The sequence below is a fragment of the Corticium candelabrum genome, chromosome 10 (assembly GCF_963422355.1).
Source record: "Corticium candelabrum chromosome 10, ooCorCand1.1, whole genome shotgun sequence".
NCBI lineage: Eukaryota > Metazoa > Porifera > Homoscleromorpha > Homosclerophorida > Plakinidae > Corticium > Corticium candelabrum.
Window position 1 is genome coordinate 4,916,863 of NC_085094.1, and position 15,352 is coordinate 4,932,214.

The 15,352-nt window shown below is 41.8% G+C and overlaps 2 protein-coding genes across 2 annotated transcripts; both read right to left on the minus strand.

The window, feature by feature from the left end:
• Positions 1-4,382: 4,382 nt before the first annotated feature.
• LOC134185706 (uncharacterized) lies at positions 4,383-8,806 on the minus strand. The gene is made up of 7 exons (XM_062653568.1): positions 8,658-8,806; positions 8,152-8,568; positions 6,214-6,319; positions 6,096-6,159; positions 4,977-5,001; positions 4,704-4,910; positions 4,383-4,641 (listed from the first exon to the last, which is right to left on the minus strand). The coding sequence occupies exons 1-7, from the start codon at positions 8,731-8,733 to the stop codon at positions 4,601-4,603; spliced, it is 936 nt and encodes a 311-aa protein (XP_062509552.1). The 5' UTR covers positions 8,734-8,806; the 3' UTR covers positions 4,383-4,600.
• A 1,031-nt stretch (positions 8,807-9,837) lies between these two features.
• On the minus strand, positions 9,838-15,148 carry LOC134185293 (uncharacterized). Its single transcript, XM_062653075.1, has 14 exons — positions 15,095-15,148; positions 14,900-14,966; positions 14,466-14,792; positions 14,148-14,209; positions 13,922-14,093; positions 13,567-13,794; positions 13,161-13,412; positions 12,824-13,057; positions 12,411-12,674; positions 12,180-12,311; positions 10,858-11,088; positions 10,576-10,776; positions 10,235-10,387; positions 9,838-9,956 (listed from the first exon to the last, which is right to left on the minus strand). The coding sequence occupies exons 1-14, from the start codon at positions 15,146-15,148 to the stop codon at positions 9,838-9,840; spliced, it is 2,496 nt and encodes an 831-aa protein (XP_062509059.1).
• Positions 15,149-15,352: the final 204 nt, after the last annotated feature.

A 15,352-nucleotide genomic window follows, 5' to 3' on the forward strand; every position in this document is an offset into this window, starting at 1 on the left:
TTAATTAATGCCAGGCTAACGAGAAACCTTTATTAGTAATTACTGGGCGTATTCACACTGGTAAGTACATTTAGAGAGCGAATAGACTACGGCTAACCTAGGGGCAATGGTAAGAGCGATTTTGTTAACATTTAACGTCCGGGTATCGCTCTTATTGTGGTTACGTCCGTCTCATTCACGGGCTTGTGATGTCGTTTTGGGAATCACCGGGAAACAAACTAGACTTAGATCTACTCAAGAAGACCCAAATTCTATCGTGCGTGGTCATTCTGGAAAAACTGAAGAGACGTTGTTTGCAAAGTATGATGAATCATTTGTTGAACGTCCTCCACTTTGTGATGAGATGGAACAATCATCTTCTGTGTCCAAAAGCAAAGAGAAGACTAAGTGTGTACGACAGAAATACAGACCTGGCAAAGTTGAACTATTGATATCAGTGTGGAAGAAGGAGTGTCTGAATGTAAGTGCAAGCTAATGTACCGCCACAGCGCACTAAGATTGCACTTGGGACAAAGTGCAAGCTAAGAGCGAAGTTCGTGTACTTAGGGAGCAATGTGAACACGCCCACTGTCCTTGAACAAACGTCTCATGTCATCTAGCAAACATGCAAGAGTATTAAAACTGTCCACATACTTAACTTTGACCTGGATCATTGATCAATTTGCCGTCTAAATTCAGGGGTGTCCAGCTACAAATTTTCTGTTGCCAAATAATAAGCTAATATTGATGAAAGTGACCATTGGTGCCAAAATAGCCAGGATGTTTAGGCTCTTCGCTCTATTCCGGAATAGGAAAACACGACTTTGTTGTGTTCAAATTAGAATCAGACAGAATAGGTTGAAATGGCTTCAACTGCATATTCCGGAATAGTGAGAATAAAATAGCCGAACCCACTGTCCAATCCTAAAAACAAGCTTTCCAATTTCAAGCCAATTTCTTAGCCACTCGTCGCCATATCATATTATGCGTGTGCTTGTCGCCAAATTTGGCGACATGACGACAGTTGGACGCACATTTAAAATGTGCAATAGCCTTTGTACATACACATAATTATTGTATTTAGTTGAAGTGCATTTGAGGAAGGATGCCACAGTTCAATCTAACTGTCTCAGTATGATGCCTCAGATGTCTACTAATAAATAAATAAACGCCAACCTCGTTTAGAGGTCCCACCTAGGAGAAATAACAAAATCTACACAGTGACAGCTTGACTACAACTATTCAAAGAAAAGTGACGTATCTACTGTCTAAACGCTTTTGTAGCCACGCCTAGTTTTCGAGAATTTCAAAGAAAGCGCTTATTGGAGTGCAGCCCTAATTTGAGACACCCAACGCCTCTGATCAGTATGACTTGTAGTACATGATCTCTTAGCTTCACCAGTATGGAAGGAAAGGAACTTCAGCGACAAATCTATAAAACATAGGCACAGGAACCAGGAAGGCACGGGGGGCACGTGCCACATCAATTTTTCCAGCTTTCAAGCGAACTGCTAATATCTAAGGATGACAGATGTAGAAACTGATAACATTGACCTGACATACTGCACTAACACTATAATGTTAATCTTGGTTTCTTGCTCTTTGCTGTGTTGCATGCATATACATGTATATGGTAATTATTAATGCGTTTAGCCTTGTTTGCACAGCCACGCCCCTTAGTCATATGTTTTTGCCCCCTCAACCAAATCTAGGTTCCTACGCCCCTGTGAAAACGTGATTGCTAGTTTGCACATAAAGTCTACCGGTATCCTACAGCAGTCTACAAGACGTGAAGAAAGAACAGTGACAGCTTTTACATGTACGTATACATCACTGCAAAATATAGGATGGAAAGCAAGAACCCATGTTTTTATCCAGTAAACCATGCCCGTAGGCTGGGGGTTCGGGGGGGGGTGGGGGGTTCGGACGAACCGCCCGCTCAGCCGTGAAGGTCCGCTTTCGATCCAATATATTATATACGGACGCGTATAGTACGCAAAATGCGCCGTTAAATTTGTCTGCACTCGTATTATGTCAAATTCTCTCTATTATTTTCATGCAATCCCTACATTTCTCGTCATTTCTATATAATATGTTTTTAATTGTAGTGTCTATATATCTAAAGGAAAGTGCTCCATGCATGGACGCAGCCGTATGATTGTTTGTTCCCTATGTGGTCGCAAACCGCTATCTGCTTCTTTTCACTCCTAAAGCACACGAACCTTTCTACTTCGTAAAGCAACTAGTGTCCTTGCATGGCGGTGGCTCGTTTCTTGTACTTTGCTTTGTGCTGGCGTTCGTCTGTAGATTGTAACGTCACAAAATGTTTGTTCCTCATGTGCTCGCAAACCGCTGCAATTTGAGCTCCACCTTTAGCTAGCAGGCAGCTCATCCTCACTTTGAAAGATCGTGTCGTTCGCGGTAGTCTGCAGGTCTCCTGCATCTACGCTTTCGTCTGTAGTTCGCAAAAGTTGACATTGCAGCAGGAAAGAGACAACAAAGCTGCTGGCCGACTTGAAGCACATGCAGCACCTGTAGTCGTCGACGAATCGCGAAAGCTTCTTCAAAACCGGGACTGTCGAAACAGCTTCAAGCGAATACTTGGTCACATATACAGGATTACATATTATCCGCTATTTTGTGTTTTCTCCGCCCAATAAGCGAATTGTATGATGCCCCAATTATATATATATATATATATATATATATATATATATATATATATATATATATATATATATATATATATAGATACGCGAGAATTTGTGTTAGTTAACAGAAGTTGCCCAAGCGAGAAATGGGCTAATCAGCTAGTATATAAATATAATTCGAAAGACTAAAAAGTAACATGTATGTGACGTCATTGGTTCATTTTGGTGTACTACGCACCGCCCGCTTCTGAAGCCAGGCTTCGGGCCTGCAAACAGGCAGAAAAGAACACGCTTGTGCACAGATGACGTTACAGTGAGAGGTTCTAAGTAACTACCAATCAAATCAAGTCTTGAGCCATGTCTTTACAGGCACAGACTGAATAGTGCGGCGGTAAAAAGAGAACTGCGCCTATTCCTGTCGGATGTGACTGAAATATGGCGCCTAATAAACGACGACGGCGTTAAATGGCTGATATACAGACGGCAAAACTGTCAAGGTGGGCGTAACCTGTCACATTCGCGAAAGTGAAATAGATAGTCGACTCCAACACTGCACCTAACCGTTCGGCATAGACTGTAGAAAGCGGTACACATGATAAACAGAACAAATAAAACGGCGAAGAAGAGGCCGCAAATGAAGCACCACGTTCTCTTGTTTGTCAAGTTTACAACATGTCTTTCTTGTTGAGATCCAGGTTAACGAAATAAAGATAGCGATAAGTAAAGTGGCTCATCTTCGAATTGACTTTAGGCTCTAAGAAAGTCTGTGAAAAGTAGAAAAACGTCGAGCAACGCGCTGGCATCATGACGGAAGTCGTTTCGAAGATGAACAATACCAATTGCAAGCTAGTCGCCGTAAGTTGCTAGCGGAGCTCTGTCAGTCACATAATAGCAAACTGAACGAAGAAGCGGCTGGAAAAGGCGTTGTAGGTAGACCTCTTGCTCTGTCACGTGATCACAAATAGCATTGCAAACTTCTAACTCGAGGCGCATGTGTTATTTAGATAAACTTTTTTTGCAACGCACTAAGTTAAATGAAAAATAAGATTAGTCTCTAGAGCAGGTCTATTCTTGGGTCTCTAGCTACGTGCAGAAAATTCTTCTCTGCAGCCTGCAGGCACGCGTGGCCACAGGCCATGTGACAAAACTGCTTGAATGTCACGTCGCATCGTCTAGATATCTCAGAGTGTGACGATTTATTTGATAAAAAAATCTCGTACGTTTCAAATTAGAGAAATTATGTATTTAGCCCAAATTTATCTAAATCTCCTATTAGTGTGTTAAGTCTTAGGAATGCAAGCTTTCAGTAGATGTTCCACGTCTGCATGCTTCTTCAAGCGAAGTTTGAATAACTAAACCTACTGCAACCGGTAGAGATTGAGGCAAAGTTTCCAGTATCAGCCTAGATATTATTACAAATTTTGCGATTTCTGAAAATCTAATTATAATTTGGTGGTTTTAGGTATAGTTGTAGACCTATGATGACCGCCCTGCAGCCAACCAAGAGCAGTAGTGGTCTAACGTGCAAGAAGCCAGCGTTTGGGACATTGTCTCGCAACCAACATGTCATCTTAGCTAAACTTACATTAATTATACGTAAACGTATACAGTCAAAGACGATGGAGAGCCCTGTGCTCAAATGGCAACCTTGCAGTGTATTATGATTTATCCATGCACATGCATGCACTTGCTACTATTTGATACCTCGGTGTAAGCTTGTGTGTACACCAGTTAAAATGTAAATGACGTCATTACTATTTCCCAATTACTCGTATGCAATAAATCTATTTCCCACAAGAACAGTTCTAAACTTAACGTTTGGTTGCAGCAAATGGCTCTATTTTATCAGCAATGTTAGTTAAATAGTCGACAACTATATGTACAAGAAAGGACCACTGAATCTCTTTCGGGAGAAGAGTTTAGGTTAAGAAAAGTTTTCGTTAAAGTTCAAGCGCGAAGCAATGCTTCTGTCAGACAGACTGAAGAATTTCGTAGGTAGGATCTGTAAATTCTGCAACAGACATAAAATTAATATCAATAACTAAGAATAGGTAACTTCAAATTAATGATAACCTGTCTCCTCCTCTTCGGTCTGTTGTTCCTGAACTGCGTTGGGTTGTGAGTAAGCTGTGTTTGCTGTCAAAGTATCACGCAACGCAGCCTCTGCAGATTCCAACACTTCCGTACGATCTTCTACAGCAGCATATACAGGCTTGGTCTGCAAACCTTTTCTATTGGAAAACATGCCGTAAAGCCTGCTGGAGGTCAAAATTTCCACGCCTAAAGCAGTAGTTAGGATATAAATTAAACTAATTGCAGCCACAACAGGTTTTTTTTAAAAACTACCTTGTCTCGTAGAAAGTGTTTCAGACTGCACAATCACAACAACATTAGATCATTAGATAACTGTACAGGAGCACGCACGCACGCACGCACGCACGCACGCACACACGCACGCACGCACGCACGCACACACACACACACACGCACACACACAGCGACACACGCCACAGCACAGCACAGCACAGCACACTACATACACACCACACTACATACACACCACAATAGATACACACGACACCACATCAAGCACCACACCAAACCACACGCACAACTCCACACCTCACTAAATCACACACCACACCACACTACACCACACCACATACACAACACACAACACCAGACTACATACACAACACACCACACCACACCACATACACACCACACCACATACACACCACACCACACCACACCACACCACAAAAAACCACACACTCCACCACACCACACCACACCACACCACAAAAGACTACACACTCCACCACACCACACCACATCACACAAACCACGCCACATGCACCAAACACCACACCACACCACACGCATCACACAGACACACACATGCACACACACACACACACACACACACACACACACACCACCACCACCACCACCACCACCACCACCACCACCACAGCAGCACACCACAGCACACCACAGCACACCACAGCACACCACAGCACACCACAGCACACACCACACCACACCACACACCACACCACAATACACCACACTAAACCACCACCTCACACTACAGCACACCACACTACACAAGACACACACACCACACCACACCACACCACACCACACCACACCACACCACACCACACCACACCACACCACACCACACCACACCACACTACCCCACACCACCACACAAACGCACCACACCACACCACACCACACCACACCACACTACATGAAACCACACACACCACACCACACCACACCATACACACCACTCAACACCACACCACACCACACCACCACACCACACTACAGACACAATATTTCCTGCTGACCTCAGCCAGTCCATGCGCGCACGCACACACACACACCACACGCGTACTTTGCACACGCACATAAAACTACTGTCTATACATATCGTTTATCTCCTGCCCTCACCGTGTCCGAAGCAGAGGAGTTATCAAACTTTGGTTGATTGTTTCGTACAGAAAAATGTTTATATCTAAAGAAAAAGCAAGCTGCAGCAGTCTCTTTTGAAATGAAAGATGACTTATACCTCATAAAGCAGAAAACGAAAAACATAACAAAGACAACGAGTGCCAATAATGCACTACATGTTTCAGCTATTGTGCCAGTCAAATTAGTACTTGATTCAGATGTACCTACGGAAATACATAGTAACATAGCAGCAATTTAGAAGTACCAGAATATACATTGTCGAATTTGTGACTGTTGGCACACCTTCTTCTAGTATAATTCTGTCCGACGTCAATCGGATTGCTAAGCACGACATTCAAACTATAAAGAGCATAGCGCGCAAAAGAATAAGCGGTTTTTCGCTTTCGCATAGTCGAAACAGCAGAAATAGAGCGTTTATTAGAACGTTCTAGGCGATGTCACACTAGGTGACGTTACAATTAAATGCAAGGTCACAATACGTGACTCCGCATTGGACTAGTGATTTTTTTTATAGTTTGGAGGTCTGTAGATATCTGAACTCTCAACTTCTTGAGGTTTGGAAATTTTTCCACGGGCTTTAATGTAGCGATCATGTTGTCCTGTTGTGCCTGAGCATTCTGTAACACACTCTGTAAAGCAAAGCATTTCAGTAAGCAAACCTGCATCAAAGCTTTTGTGGGCGTAATCAAAAAAATTTAGAGTAGGCGTGGTCTCAAGAATTTCCGCCTAACCTTACAAAAATTTGGGAATACCTCTCTCGAGCGACGACTTACGTTTAATATAAGTGAATTTATTATTAAAATAAGAGACTTTTGTGAAGGAGAAGAAGCTGAGAAAACAACAGTAATTCAAGGTGACACTAAAATACATAGCGTCTATACACCAATCCAATGTACCTTCCGCTTTTGGTTGTAAACGTAGATGTTGCAAACTCACTAATCAACTCTCTGCTCCTACCATTGATTGCAACAACCCACGCCCGGTAGGAAGTGTTGGGAAGTAGTCCACTAACATGATCAGACAATATTGAGTTAGAAACTGCCTTCCATCGACTAACATCAGGTTGCAATTCTGCAGCAGGCAGAATAATCACTCTGTACTCAATCAATCGACTGTTTCTGTCAAGTGGTGGAGACCAAGAAACAGTCACCATCAGAGAGCGCACATTTGTAGCTCTCACATTCTGTGGTGGGCTTGGAGGTCCGTGACCCTTCCGGCCATTTCAATTTTCAATTTTCAAATTTCAATTTTTAATTTTTAAATTTCAATTTTCATTTTCCTTTTTTATTTTTCAATTTTTGTCAAAGTTTTTCAATGATTTTACTGAATAAATTAATTCGGCAAGTAAATTTTTATATTTCATTTTTGATTTCATTTTTCATAATTTTATTTTTGGTTGTTCTATTTTTAAGCCATGCTAGCTTTCTATTTCCTATGGTTCCAACACATGTATATGTGTGTACCAGTAATCGCCTTCCTGGTTGGAATGAAGTAATTTAATTTGCAGTAATTACAAACTTTCTTCTAAATTTTCATATCGCCATAATTAAAAATGCAGAAATAATCGGTTATGTGGTACTTTTAGTTAATCCCTTATAGCGCAACACATTATAGACATACAAACACACAACATCCAATAGAAAATAGAGAAACTAAAATTCCAAAAGTAAAAGCCTTTATCACCTTCTTAGTATGTACTGTATCAGTGTGTGTGTGTGTGTGTGTGTGTGTGTGTGTGTGTGTGTGTGTGTGTGTGTGTGTGTGTGTGTGTGTGTGTGTGTGTGTGTGTGTGTGTGTGTGTGTGTATCAGTGTGTGTGTGTGTGTGTGTGTGTGTGTGTGTGTGTGTGTGTGTGTGTGTGTGTGTGTGTGTGTGTGTGTGTGTGTGTGTGTGTGTGTGTGGTGTGTGTGTTCCGGCCATAGAGCGGTTATAAAGAATATTTAGAGGTATTATAAAAAACACAGATTATTATTATAATTATTACACAGGTATAGACTCATTATTTTTTGTTACTAGTGCAAAAGTATCCGACGTACGCTTTCTGTAGACAGTCAGCCGACAAACGGTTACACCAATCGGTATCAACACTGTCACTCTCTTGCAAGATAATCCGCACGTGTAGTCAAGAAATCCTTCAGAAGCCATTCCGTCCCGATTACAACTCAAAATATTTGACAAATGGCCGCACAGTTTGCGCATCTCGACTTTCACCTTCTTCAACACTTTCTGATCATCGCTCTCCACATCGACTCTAACTCTAGAGACATCCAGACAACTAGCGAGAACGATACCGATGCTCATGTGCGTTTCATCATCCGTCGATCCGACGGCTCTAACGCAAGTATCCGCCCGAGAATCGCTCAAGTTTGCCATGTACGACTCTTTCAAGACCTCAGTTGTGTCAACTCTGACATGCTTGATGATCATGTCACCAGGAAGCACTCGCTCAGAAACTAAAAAAAGAATGGCCAACATACAGGCCCAAATTTGCTAAAATAACGTGACGCCCATACAGACTAGACTCCTACTGCAGTGCACTCACGTTCACTCGCAGCCGAGTGAGCTAGAATTCCAAATAAGAAAGAACCTACACCAAACAGAAGCCGCACGACTGCCATCGCCGCCCACTGATCAATTACTAAACTCGATTGTTCCAAACATCGAGGATTGTCGTTGGATAGTTGAGCGTCGTGTGAGTTTCGGACACGGAGGGAGATCGGTTTACATTCGCAGAAGTCGGAGACGACGCGCCGCACCCACACGAAAATTCCTACTTTGTTTATACATTCTAATCGGTCACACGCCTCAAACCGCGACGCCTAAACTTCCTTTTGTGCTATTCTTGCGTCATAACGGTGGAGGTTTTGTCTCGGCCGTTCCCTTACCCTACGGTAACATTCTATAGGAATCTGCATGCATTTACTGTATGTAGAGGGCGCGCATAAGTGGGTTACGGGGTACGCAAGGTGCATTGTGATAACTTTGGCAACTACTATTGTACACTTGCACATACTGTAGCTGACGTCTGTAACATAATACAACAGTTATATAAAAATAATAAATATGTGTACAGTAGAATACTAGCTAGTAAACAACAATAATTATTAATTGATTAATTAAAATAAAACCGCATATATAGATATCATTATGTAGGCAGACCATTTTCCTTTCACTACGTGTACAGTACTGCATCACATCTGTTGGACTGTCTGCACGCAAAGCATTTCCTGCTAGAGTGTAAGTCCAGGCCCGTCGTTATTTTTGAGTTTCCGGTTGGTCGATGACGTCAACCTGGCTGCCGCATTTCCACGAATCATGTAGGCAATAGGAGGTTGCTCTCACACGTTTAGCGTGAAACTAACAGTTAACGTAAATTACGTAATTGTGTACATAGAAATTCGACAATTGGAGCTACCGGTTGATATAAATTAATTAAACATAGTCAGCTATACAGTGTACATATACGAGTATATATAACACCCGTCTAGGTAATAGGCAAAAAACAAAAATTAAATTTACAATTAATCAATATTTTCACTTTATCTTTAACAATAGGTAATTTGAATGCATGTACGTGCAAATGGATTCTACACTTAGTTCTGTATTCACTTTAGAGAAGAAATTGGTTACTCTGTAATAACACAAGGTAAAAGCCTACCGGACGACTTGACCATTTGAATATTTGAAGAGACTTTGGCAACTTATTTGTAGTTCGCTCGGAGTCACGTGCCACAATCATTATAACGATTCAAGTAATCTGAGGTACACTGCTCGAGATTGGCACGAGACTGCTTGAGATTGGCACGAGACACAAGATTTGTGGTTTCATAGTTTATTGACACTAACACAAACAGTTCATACCTATACTACATATACACGGATATTTAGATTTTTACCTCCCACTACTCTACCTAATCTACCTAAACTATGTATACCACCTACTACCTACATATACTATCCATGCCCAATTTTTATATTGTTTTATATGCCTGCATGCAGTAACAACAGCATTGTCTACTCTTGTTGTGGTTGGTCTTGCAGCTTTTCTAAAGCCAGCCTCTTCCCTCAAAATAATCTATTTTGCTGGTTGATTGGGGAGCACCACGTCGGTTTCTGTACCATAGAATGGACGACAACATGGTGGCAAGAGAAGTGGGGGAGAGGCTGGAGAGATCAAAATGCTAGCATGGTGTGCCTGGCTGTCGTCCTCGCGATTGTTTTGTACGCCGTCAACGTCGACAGCTTCTACATCATAACGTTCTTCTATGATTTCTACAAATAGAAGAGAAGAGATGATGAATAAAGAAATACACATTGATAGATATGTCTCTAGCCTCGGCCCGATACACGGGTCTGGGAGGCCGAGGCTAGCTATACTGTACAGTTATGTATACCACACTGCATACATAACAGTGAGGTGTACAGAAAAGCAAAAAGAGAAACATCAGTACTTTAGATACCGGGAACTGGCGCTGGAGCGACTGATGGTCTTCTCCGCTTCCAACGCTTTCTCAATCTCGTAGCAATATTCCATCTCTTCCTTTTCTTCGTGTGCACTTGTCGTCCCGGAGTTATCTCTTTTCTATTCAAACTTCCATTCTCCATCCATTCACGATAAGGCCAATAGGGCGACACATCACTCTCACTAGTAGCGGCATCACCTACACAACGAATATCGCAACTATGTTTGATTGTCTGATGCTCTAGTGTGTTCATGCAACATTGACGGAGCATTAACTCACGTGCAGATGTTGGCGTTTCTTTCATCTTTTCATGTTTTCCAACTTCTCTTTCCTCCTTCATTGTGTCGTAACTCCAAGCCAACCTTAGAGGAATGGGTCCGACATTCCTGGTTCCTGGTCGATCTGATGGAGCAGTAACACTTCTACCATTTTGCCATGATCGATCCGTTGAAGGCTCGATAGTATCGTCAAAGTCCTCTAATATGACATCACCTTCACACTTCGTTTCCACTGCATCCAACAAAACAGCACGCATATATTATAAATAAAATGCTTAGCTAGAGGAGTCCCACGAATATAAGCTAGTACTTTCCGATACCGTTTTAGATTCGAACGCTAAAGATCTTGTTCCAACAAACCTGTCTACGCATTAAATCTAGGGCAACGTAGAGACGTTAGGTAACTATTCTTGATCCATAACAGTCAATGGATTTGGCTCGTTTTGTAGCGATAACGAAACCTCTACCACGCCCTACCGTTAGACCTGCGGACAAATACCTCTAGTTTCTGATGGCCTCTCGTGTAGAGCTACCAAAGCAAAGACAGACAAAAACCGAATCTATTTGCTGCAGTAGCCTAATGTCTCCTCTTTCAAACAATTATATATTTGAAAGAGCAGCATCGTCGTGCACAGCAGCAGGGACGAGTGAAGCCACTCGCCCTACAATGTCAGGAACACGCTGGATCGTCATTTCCCGAGCACTCTGTAACATATAATATCAACGCCTTATGATAAAATCAACTCTAAGACATGCTTCTACGTACTTTGAGCCAATCAAGCATTAGCTCTTTAATCAATTAATTAAGCTACCATGCCTATAGAAGAAGCTTTTTCGTACACTGCTATCTGGTGTTCTCAAACTTCTTGACATCTGTTCTTCTTTTCTTGCCAGTCCACTTCGTTGTGCATAGGCGTAGGAAGCAGGGGGCCTGCACAGGGCCGGACTGCACATGTCCCTCCACTATATTTTGGCTAAGTAAGATTTTGGCCAAGTAAGATTTTGGCCAACATCACTAGCTGTATTCGTGTACCTGTCAAGTCACCTGCTAATATCTATGGATGGCAGACATAGAAACGGTTATCATTGACATGACAAACTGAACTAATACTAAATGTTGGTTTACTGTTTTTGCTGTGTTGTATGTAAATATATATATGAATAATCAATAATACATTAATTTAGCCTAGTTTGCCGAGCCACGCCCCAGGCAGATATGTTCCCCTCAACCACATGTAGGTTCCTACGTCGCTGATTTTCTGCTATATCATCCATCATTGCATCATTCGTGAATCAATGACAACCTTAAACCAAGCTGCTCACCACTGTTTACTTTGTCTTGATGTGCATTCCTACTCCATCTTCTTCTGTACATTTTGCGGATATAATTTTCATTGGCGATTTCTTGTTCTAACTCTTTTCTTAACATTCTTTCCGCCATGTCGGACGATGCCACTACAATAATGTAACGTAGAAACCATATATTGTATTAAACACATTTAACTAAAACACACAAGAAAGACAAGCAAATGCAACTACCGGTAGTGCATGTACCTTCTTTTCTTGTATCTTTTGTCTTGATGTGCTTGTCTTTGCACTTGATTTTTCTCTTTCCTTTCTTTTTCTTCATTCCGTCATCAAGTGATAACATCAAATCACTCCGACTGTTACTGCGCACATTCTCCTGGTAAGATGGACCATCTTCTGTGCTGCTCCATTGTAACTTCTCGGAAACGAGACGCTCAGAAATGTTTCCTATCGTTTTATTCATTTCATCCAACGTTCCGCCCACTGTTATGTCCTCCATGTCGGAGCTTCCTGTATACACGTGCAGGAAACATGTTAATAAAAGACGATTTCTAAATGACCTTATAAGGTAAATACACAGACTTGAACACACACTCACACACAAAATTTCGATAGCTACACATAAACACACGCACGCACGCACGCACGCACACACACACTTTGAAATCTGAAACCAATTGTGCGCTTGAGCCTGTCCTTCCTGGGTATTTCTTTCATTTTCGTTTCTCCCATCATTTCATCTTTTCCATTCTCAATCGCCACACCACTGCTCACACCGTCTTCACTCGATGGTACCTCATCGTTCCTGCTCTTTCCTCCGCACGTTCCACGCATGGAAGACTCGATCTCAATCTCTTTCCTCACTCTCACACTTTGCGCCAAGTCAGACATCTCTATGTAGATATTTAATTAAGAAAAATGATAAACACACGCAGGCACGTACAGACAGCAAACAACTAAAGGTATCAGAGAAAGAAGCGATTTCAATTAGTATACCTTGTTTCTCTAAGACGTTTGTCAGTACTTTTTGCTCTCCTTGCCACTTGACTTTCTTCTTTCCCTTTCCTCTCACCATTTCATTCGTATCACTAAGTGACGCCATTGAAGCGCTCCGACCATCACTGTTGACAGCTGCTGTTTGGTGTGATGGACCACCTTTCTTGCTGCTGCCCAGTAACTCTCTTTGCACGAGATTGGGATAAGTCTCTTCTACGAATTCACACGCTTTTTCCTCCATACTAGAGCTTCCTGTAAACAAAATCGTTTTATATTTAATTAAAAGACAAGAGATAATTACTGAATAAAGAAAATGCGGTAAATACCCAAACGTGCGCGCGCGCGCACGCACACACACACACACACACACACGATTCACATGCCAACCTAATCCAACCAAAGTTACCTCGTGATCTTGAACTATTTTTGAACATTGACTTCTCTCTCACTTTCTGTTCCATCCTTCCCATCATTTCGTCTGTCCGAGTAACAAGCGACATACCACTGCTCACAACGTCTTCATCTGGCGATGACTCATCGTCGCTGCTCTTTCCCACGCACATTTCCCTCATGTACGACTCAATCTCATCCCTCCATTTCATGTGCAATAGATTTTGCGCACGGTCAGACGTCTCTATATAAATTAACACATGACATATGCGCACAAAATTAATCAAAAAATTAGGATTCATGTGACACAATGGCAAACAAATGAATACAACACAAGAAAAGGAGCAACTGTAATCAGTACTATATTATACTTTGATTCTCGATGTTGTTTGTAAGCATTTGCTCGTCTTGCCACTTGACTTTTCTTTTTTCTTTTTCCCTCATCATTCTATCACTGCGTGGCAACGTCAAAGTGCTCCGACAACCAATGCTCACAGTTGTTATGTGTGATGGATCATTCTCAATGCTTTTCTCTTCTGACTCCTTACATGCACACAAACGAATAAGTCTTTTGTTTTGTTTTAACCGTCTTGCTACCTTCACTTGGTTTTCTGCAGCTATCACAACGACTTCTTTTATAATGAGGTCAGAAGCAGTTTCTAAACATGGTGAATATACCGGTCAGTGCACACACACACACACACACACACACACACACACACACACACACACACACACACAGTAACACACACACACACACACACACACACACACACACACACACACACACACACACACACACACACACACACACACACACACACACACACACACACACACACACACACACACACACACACACACACACACACACACACACACACACACACACACACAATTCATTTATCCAGTCACCTCCAGTTCTTGTGTAGTTCGCCAATTCAGAAGAATATTCGCTTTCGCCAATCTCCTCGATCTTCAAACTACTGGTACCTTGATTGATTCCTAAGTGTGCATACATGTTTGCCAATTCAGAATAAAATTCGTTTTCCTCAATCTTTTCAATGATGACACCACAACCATTCAATTGTGTTTTTCTTAAATATCCATTTATACTTCTTTTTAAATAAACAATGTTTGATAATGATTGAAAAAACCGTTTAATACCGTTTGGAAAACTGAAACCAAACAAGTTTGGGGGAAACGCAGCATTGTGCAATTCATTCTCTTGATTTTCTCCATCTAGAACAGAAAAATACGTCACATATCGCATAATACAACGTCACGCAAACAAGCAAGCTGCTATCAACAAGAGAGCGATAAGTCCGATACTTGTAATGAAATCTGACGCCTTAGTCTTCCTCCGTTTCTGAGAACTATTTCACGTGAATCGGTCGGCGTACCAGCTGCAGAATTCTAGAATAAATCATACAACAAATCGATCAACTCCATTTCTAACGCGCGCTTTACTTTATGACGTCATCAATAAAGTTGGCAACCTAAGTGTTCCCAGCAACACAGCGACATGCAGCCACTTTTCTTACCTCTGCTGACGAGCTGTTTTCAGCTCGTGCTAATTTGAAATGGCAACAACCCATAGTCAGTCGCTAGAATAGCTAGAGACACATAATTACGGATATTGTTGGCTAGAAAGGCACACTCTCTACCTTAACGCAACAGAGTATCCTCTTCTTTCGCAGTCTACGCGACAATGACAATGGATTGTGCGCGTCGTCAAGTAAATACAATCAATTAAGAAAGTAGTAAAACTGGTTTGCAACTAGTTGGCGACATCACAGTCA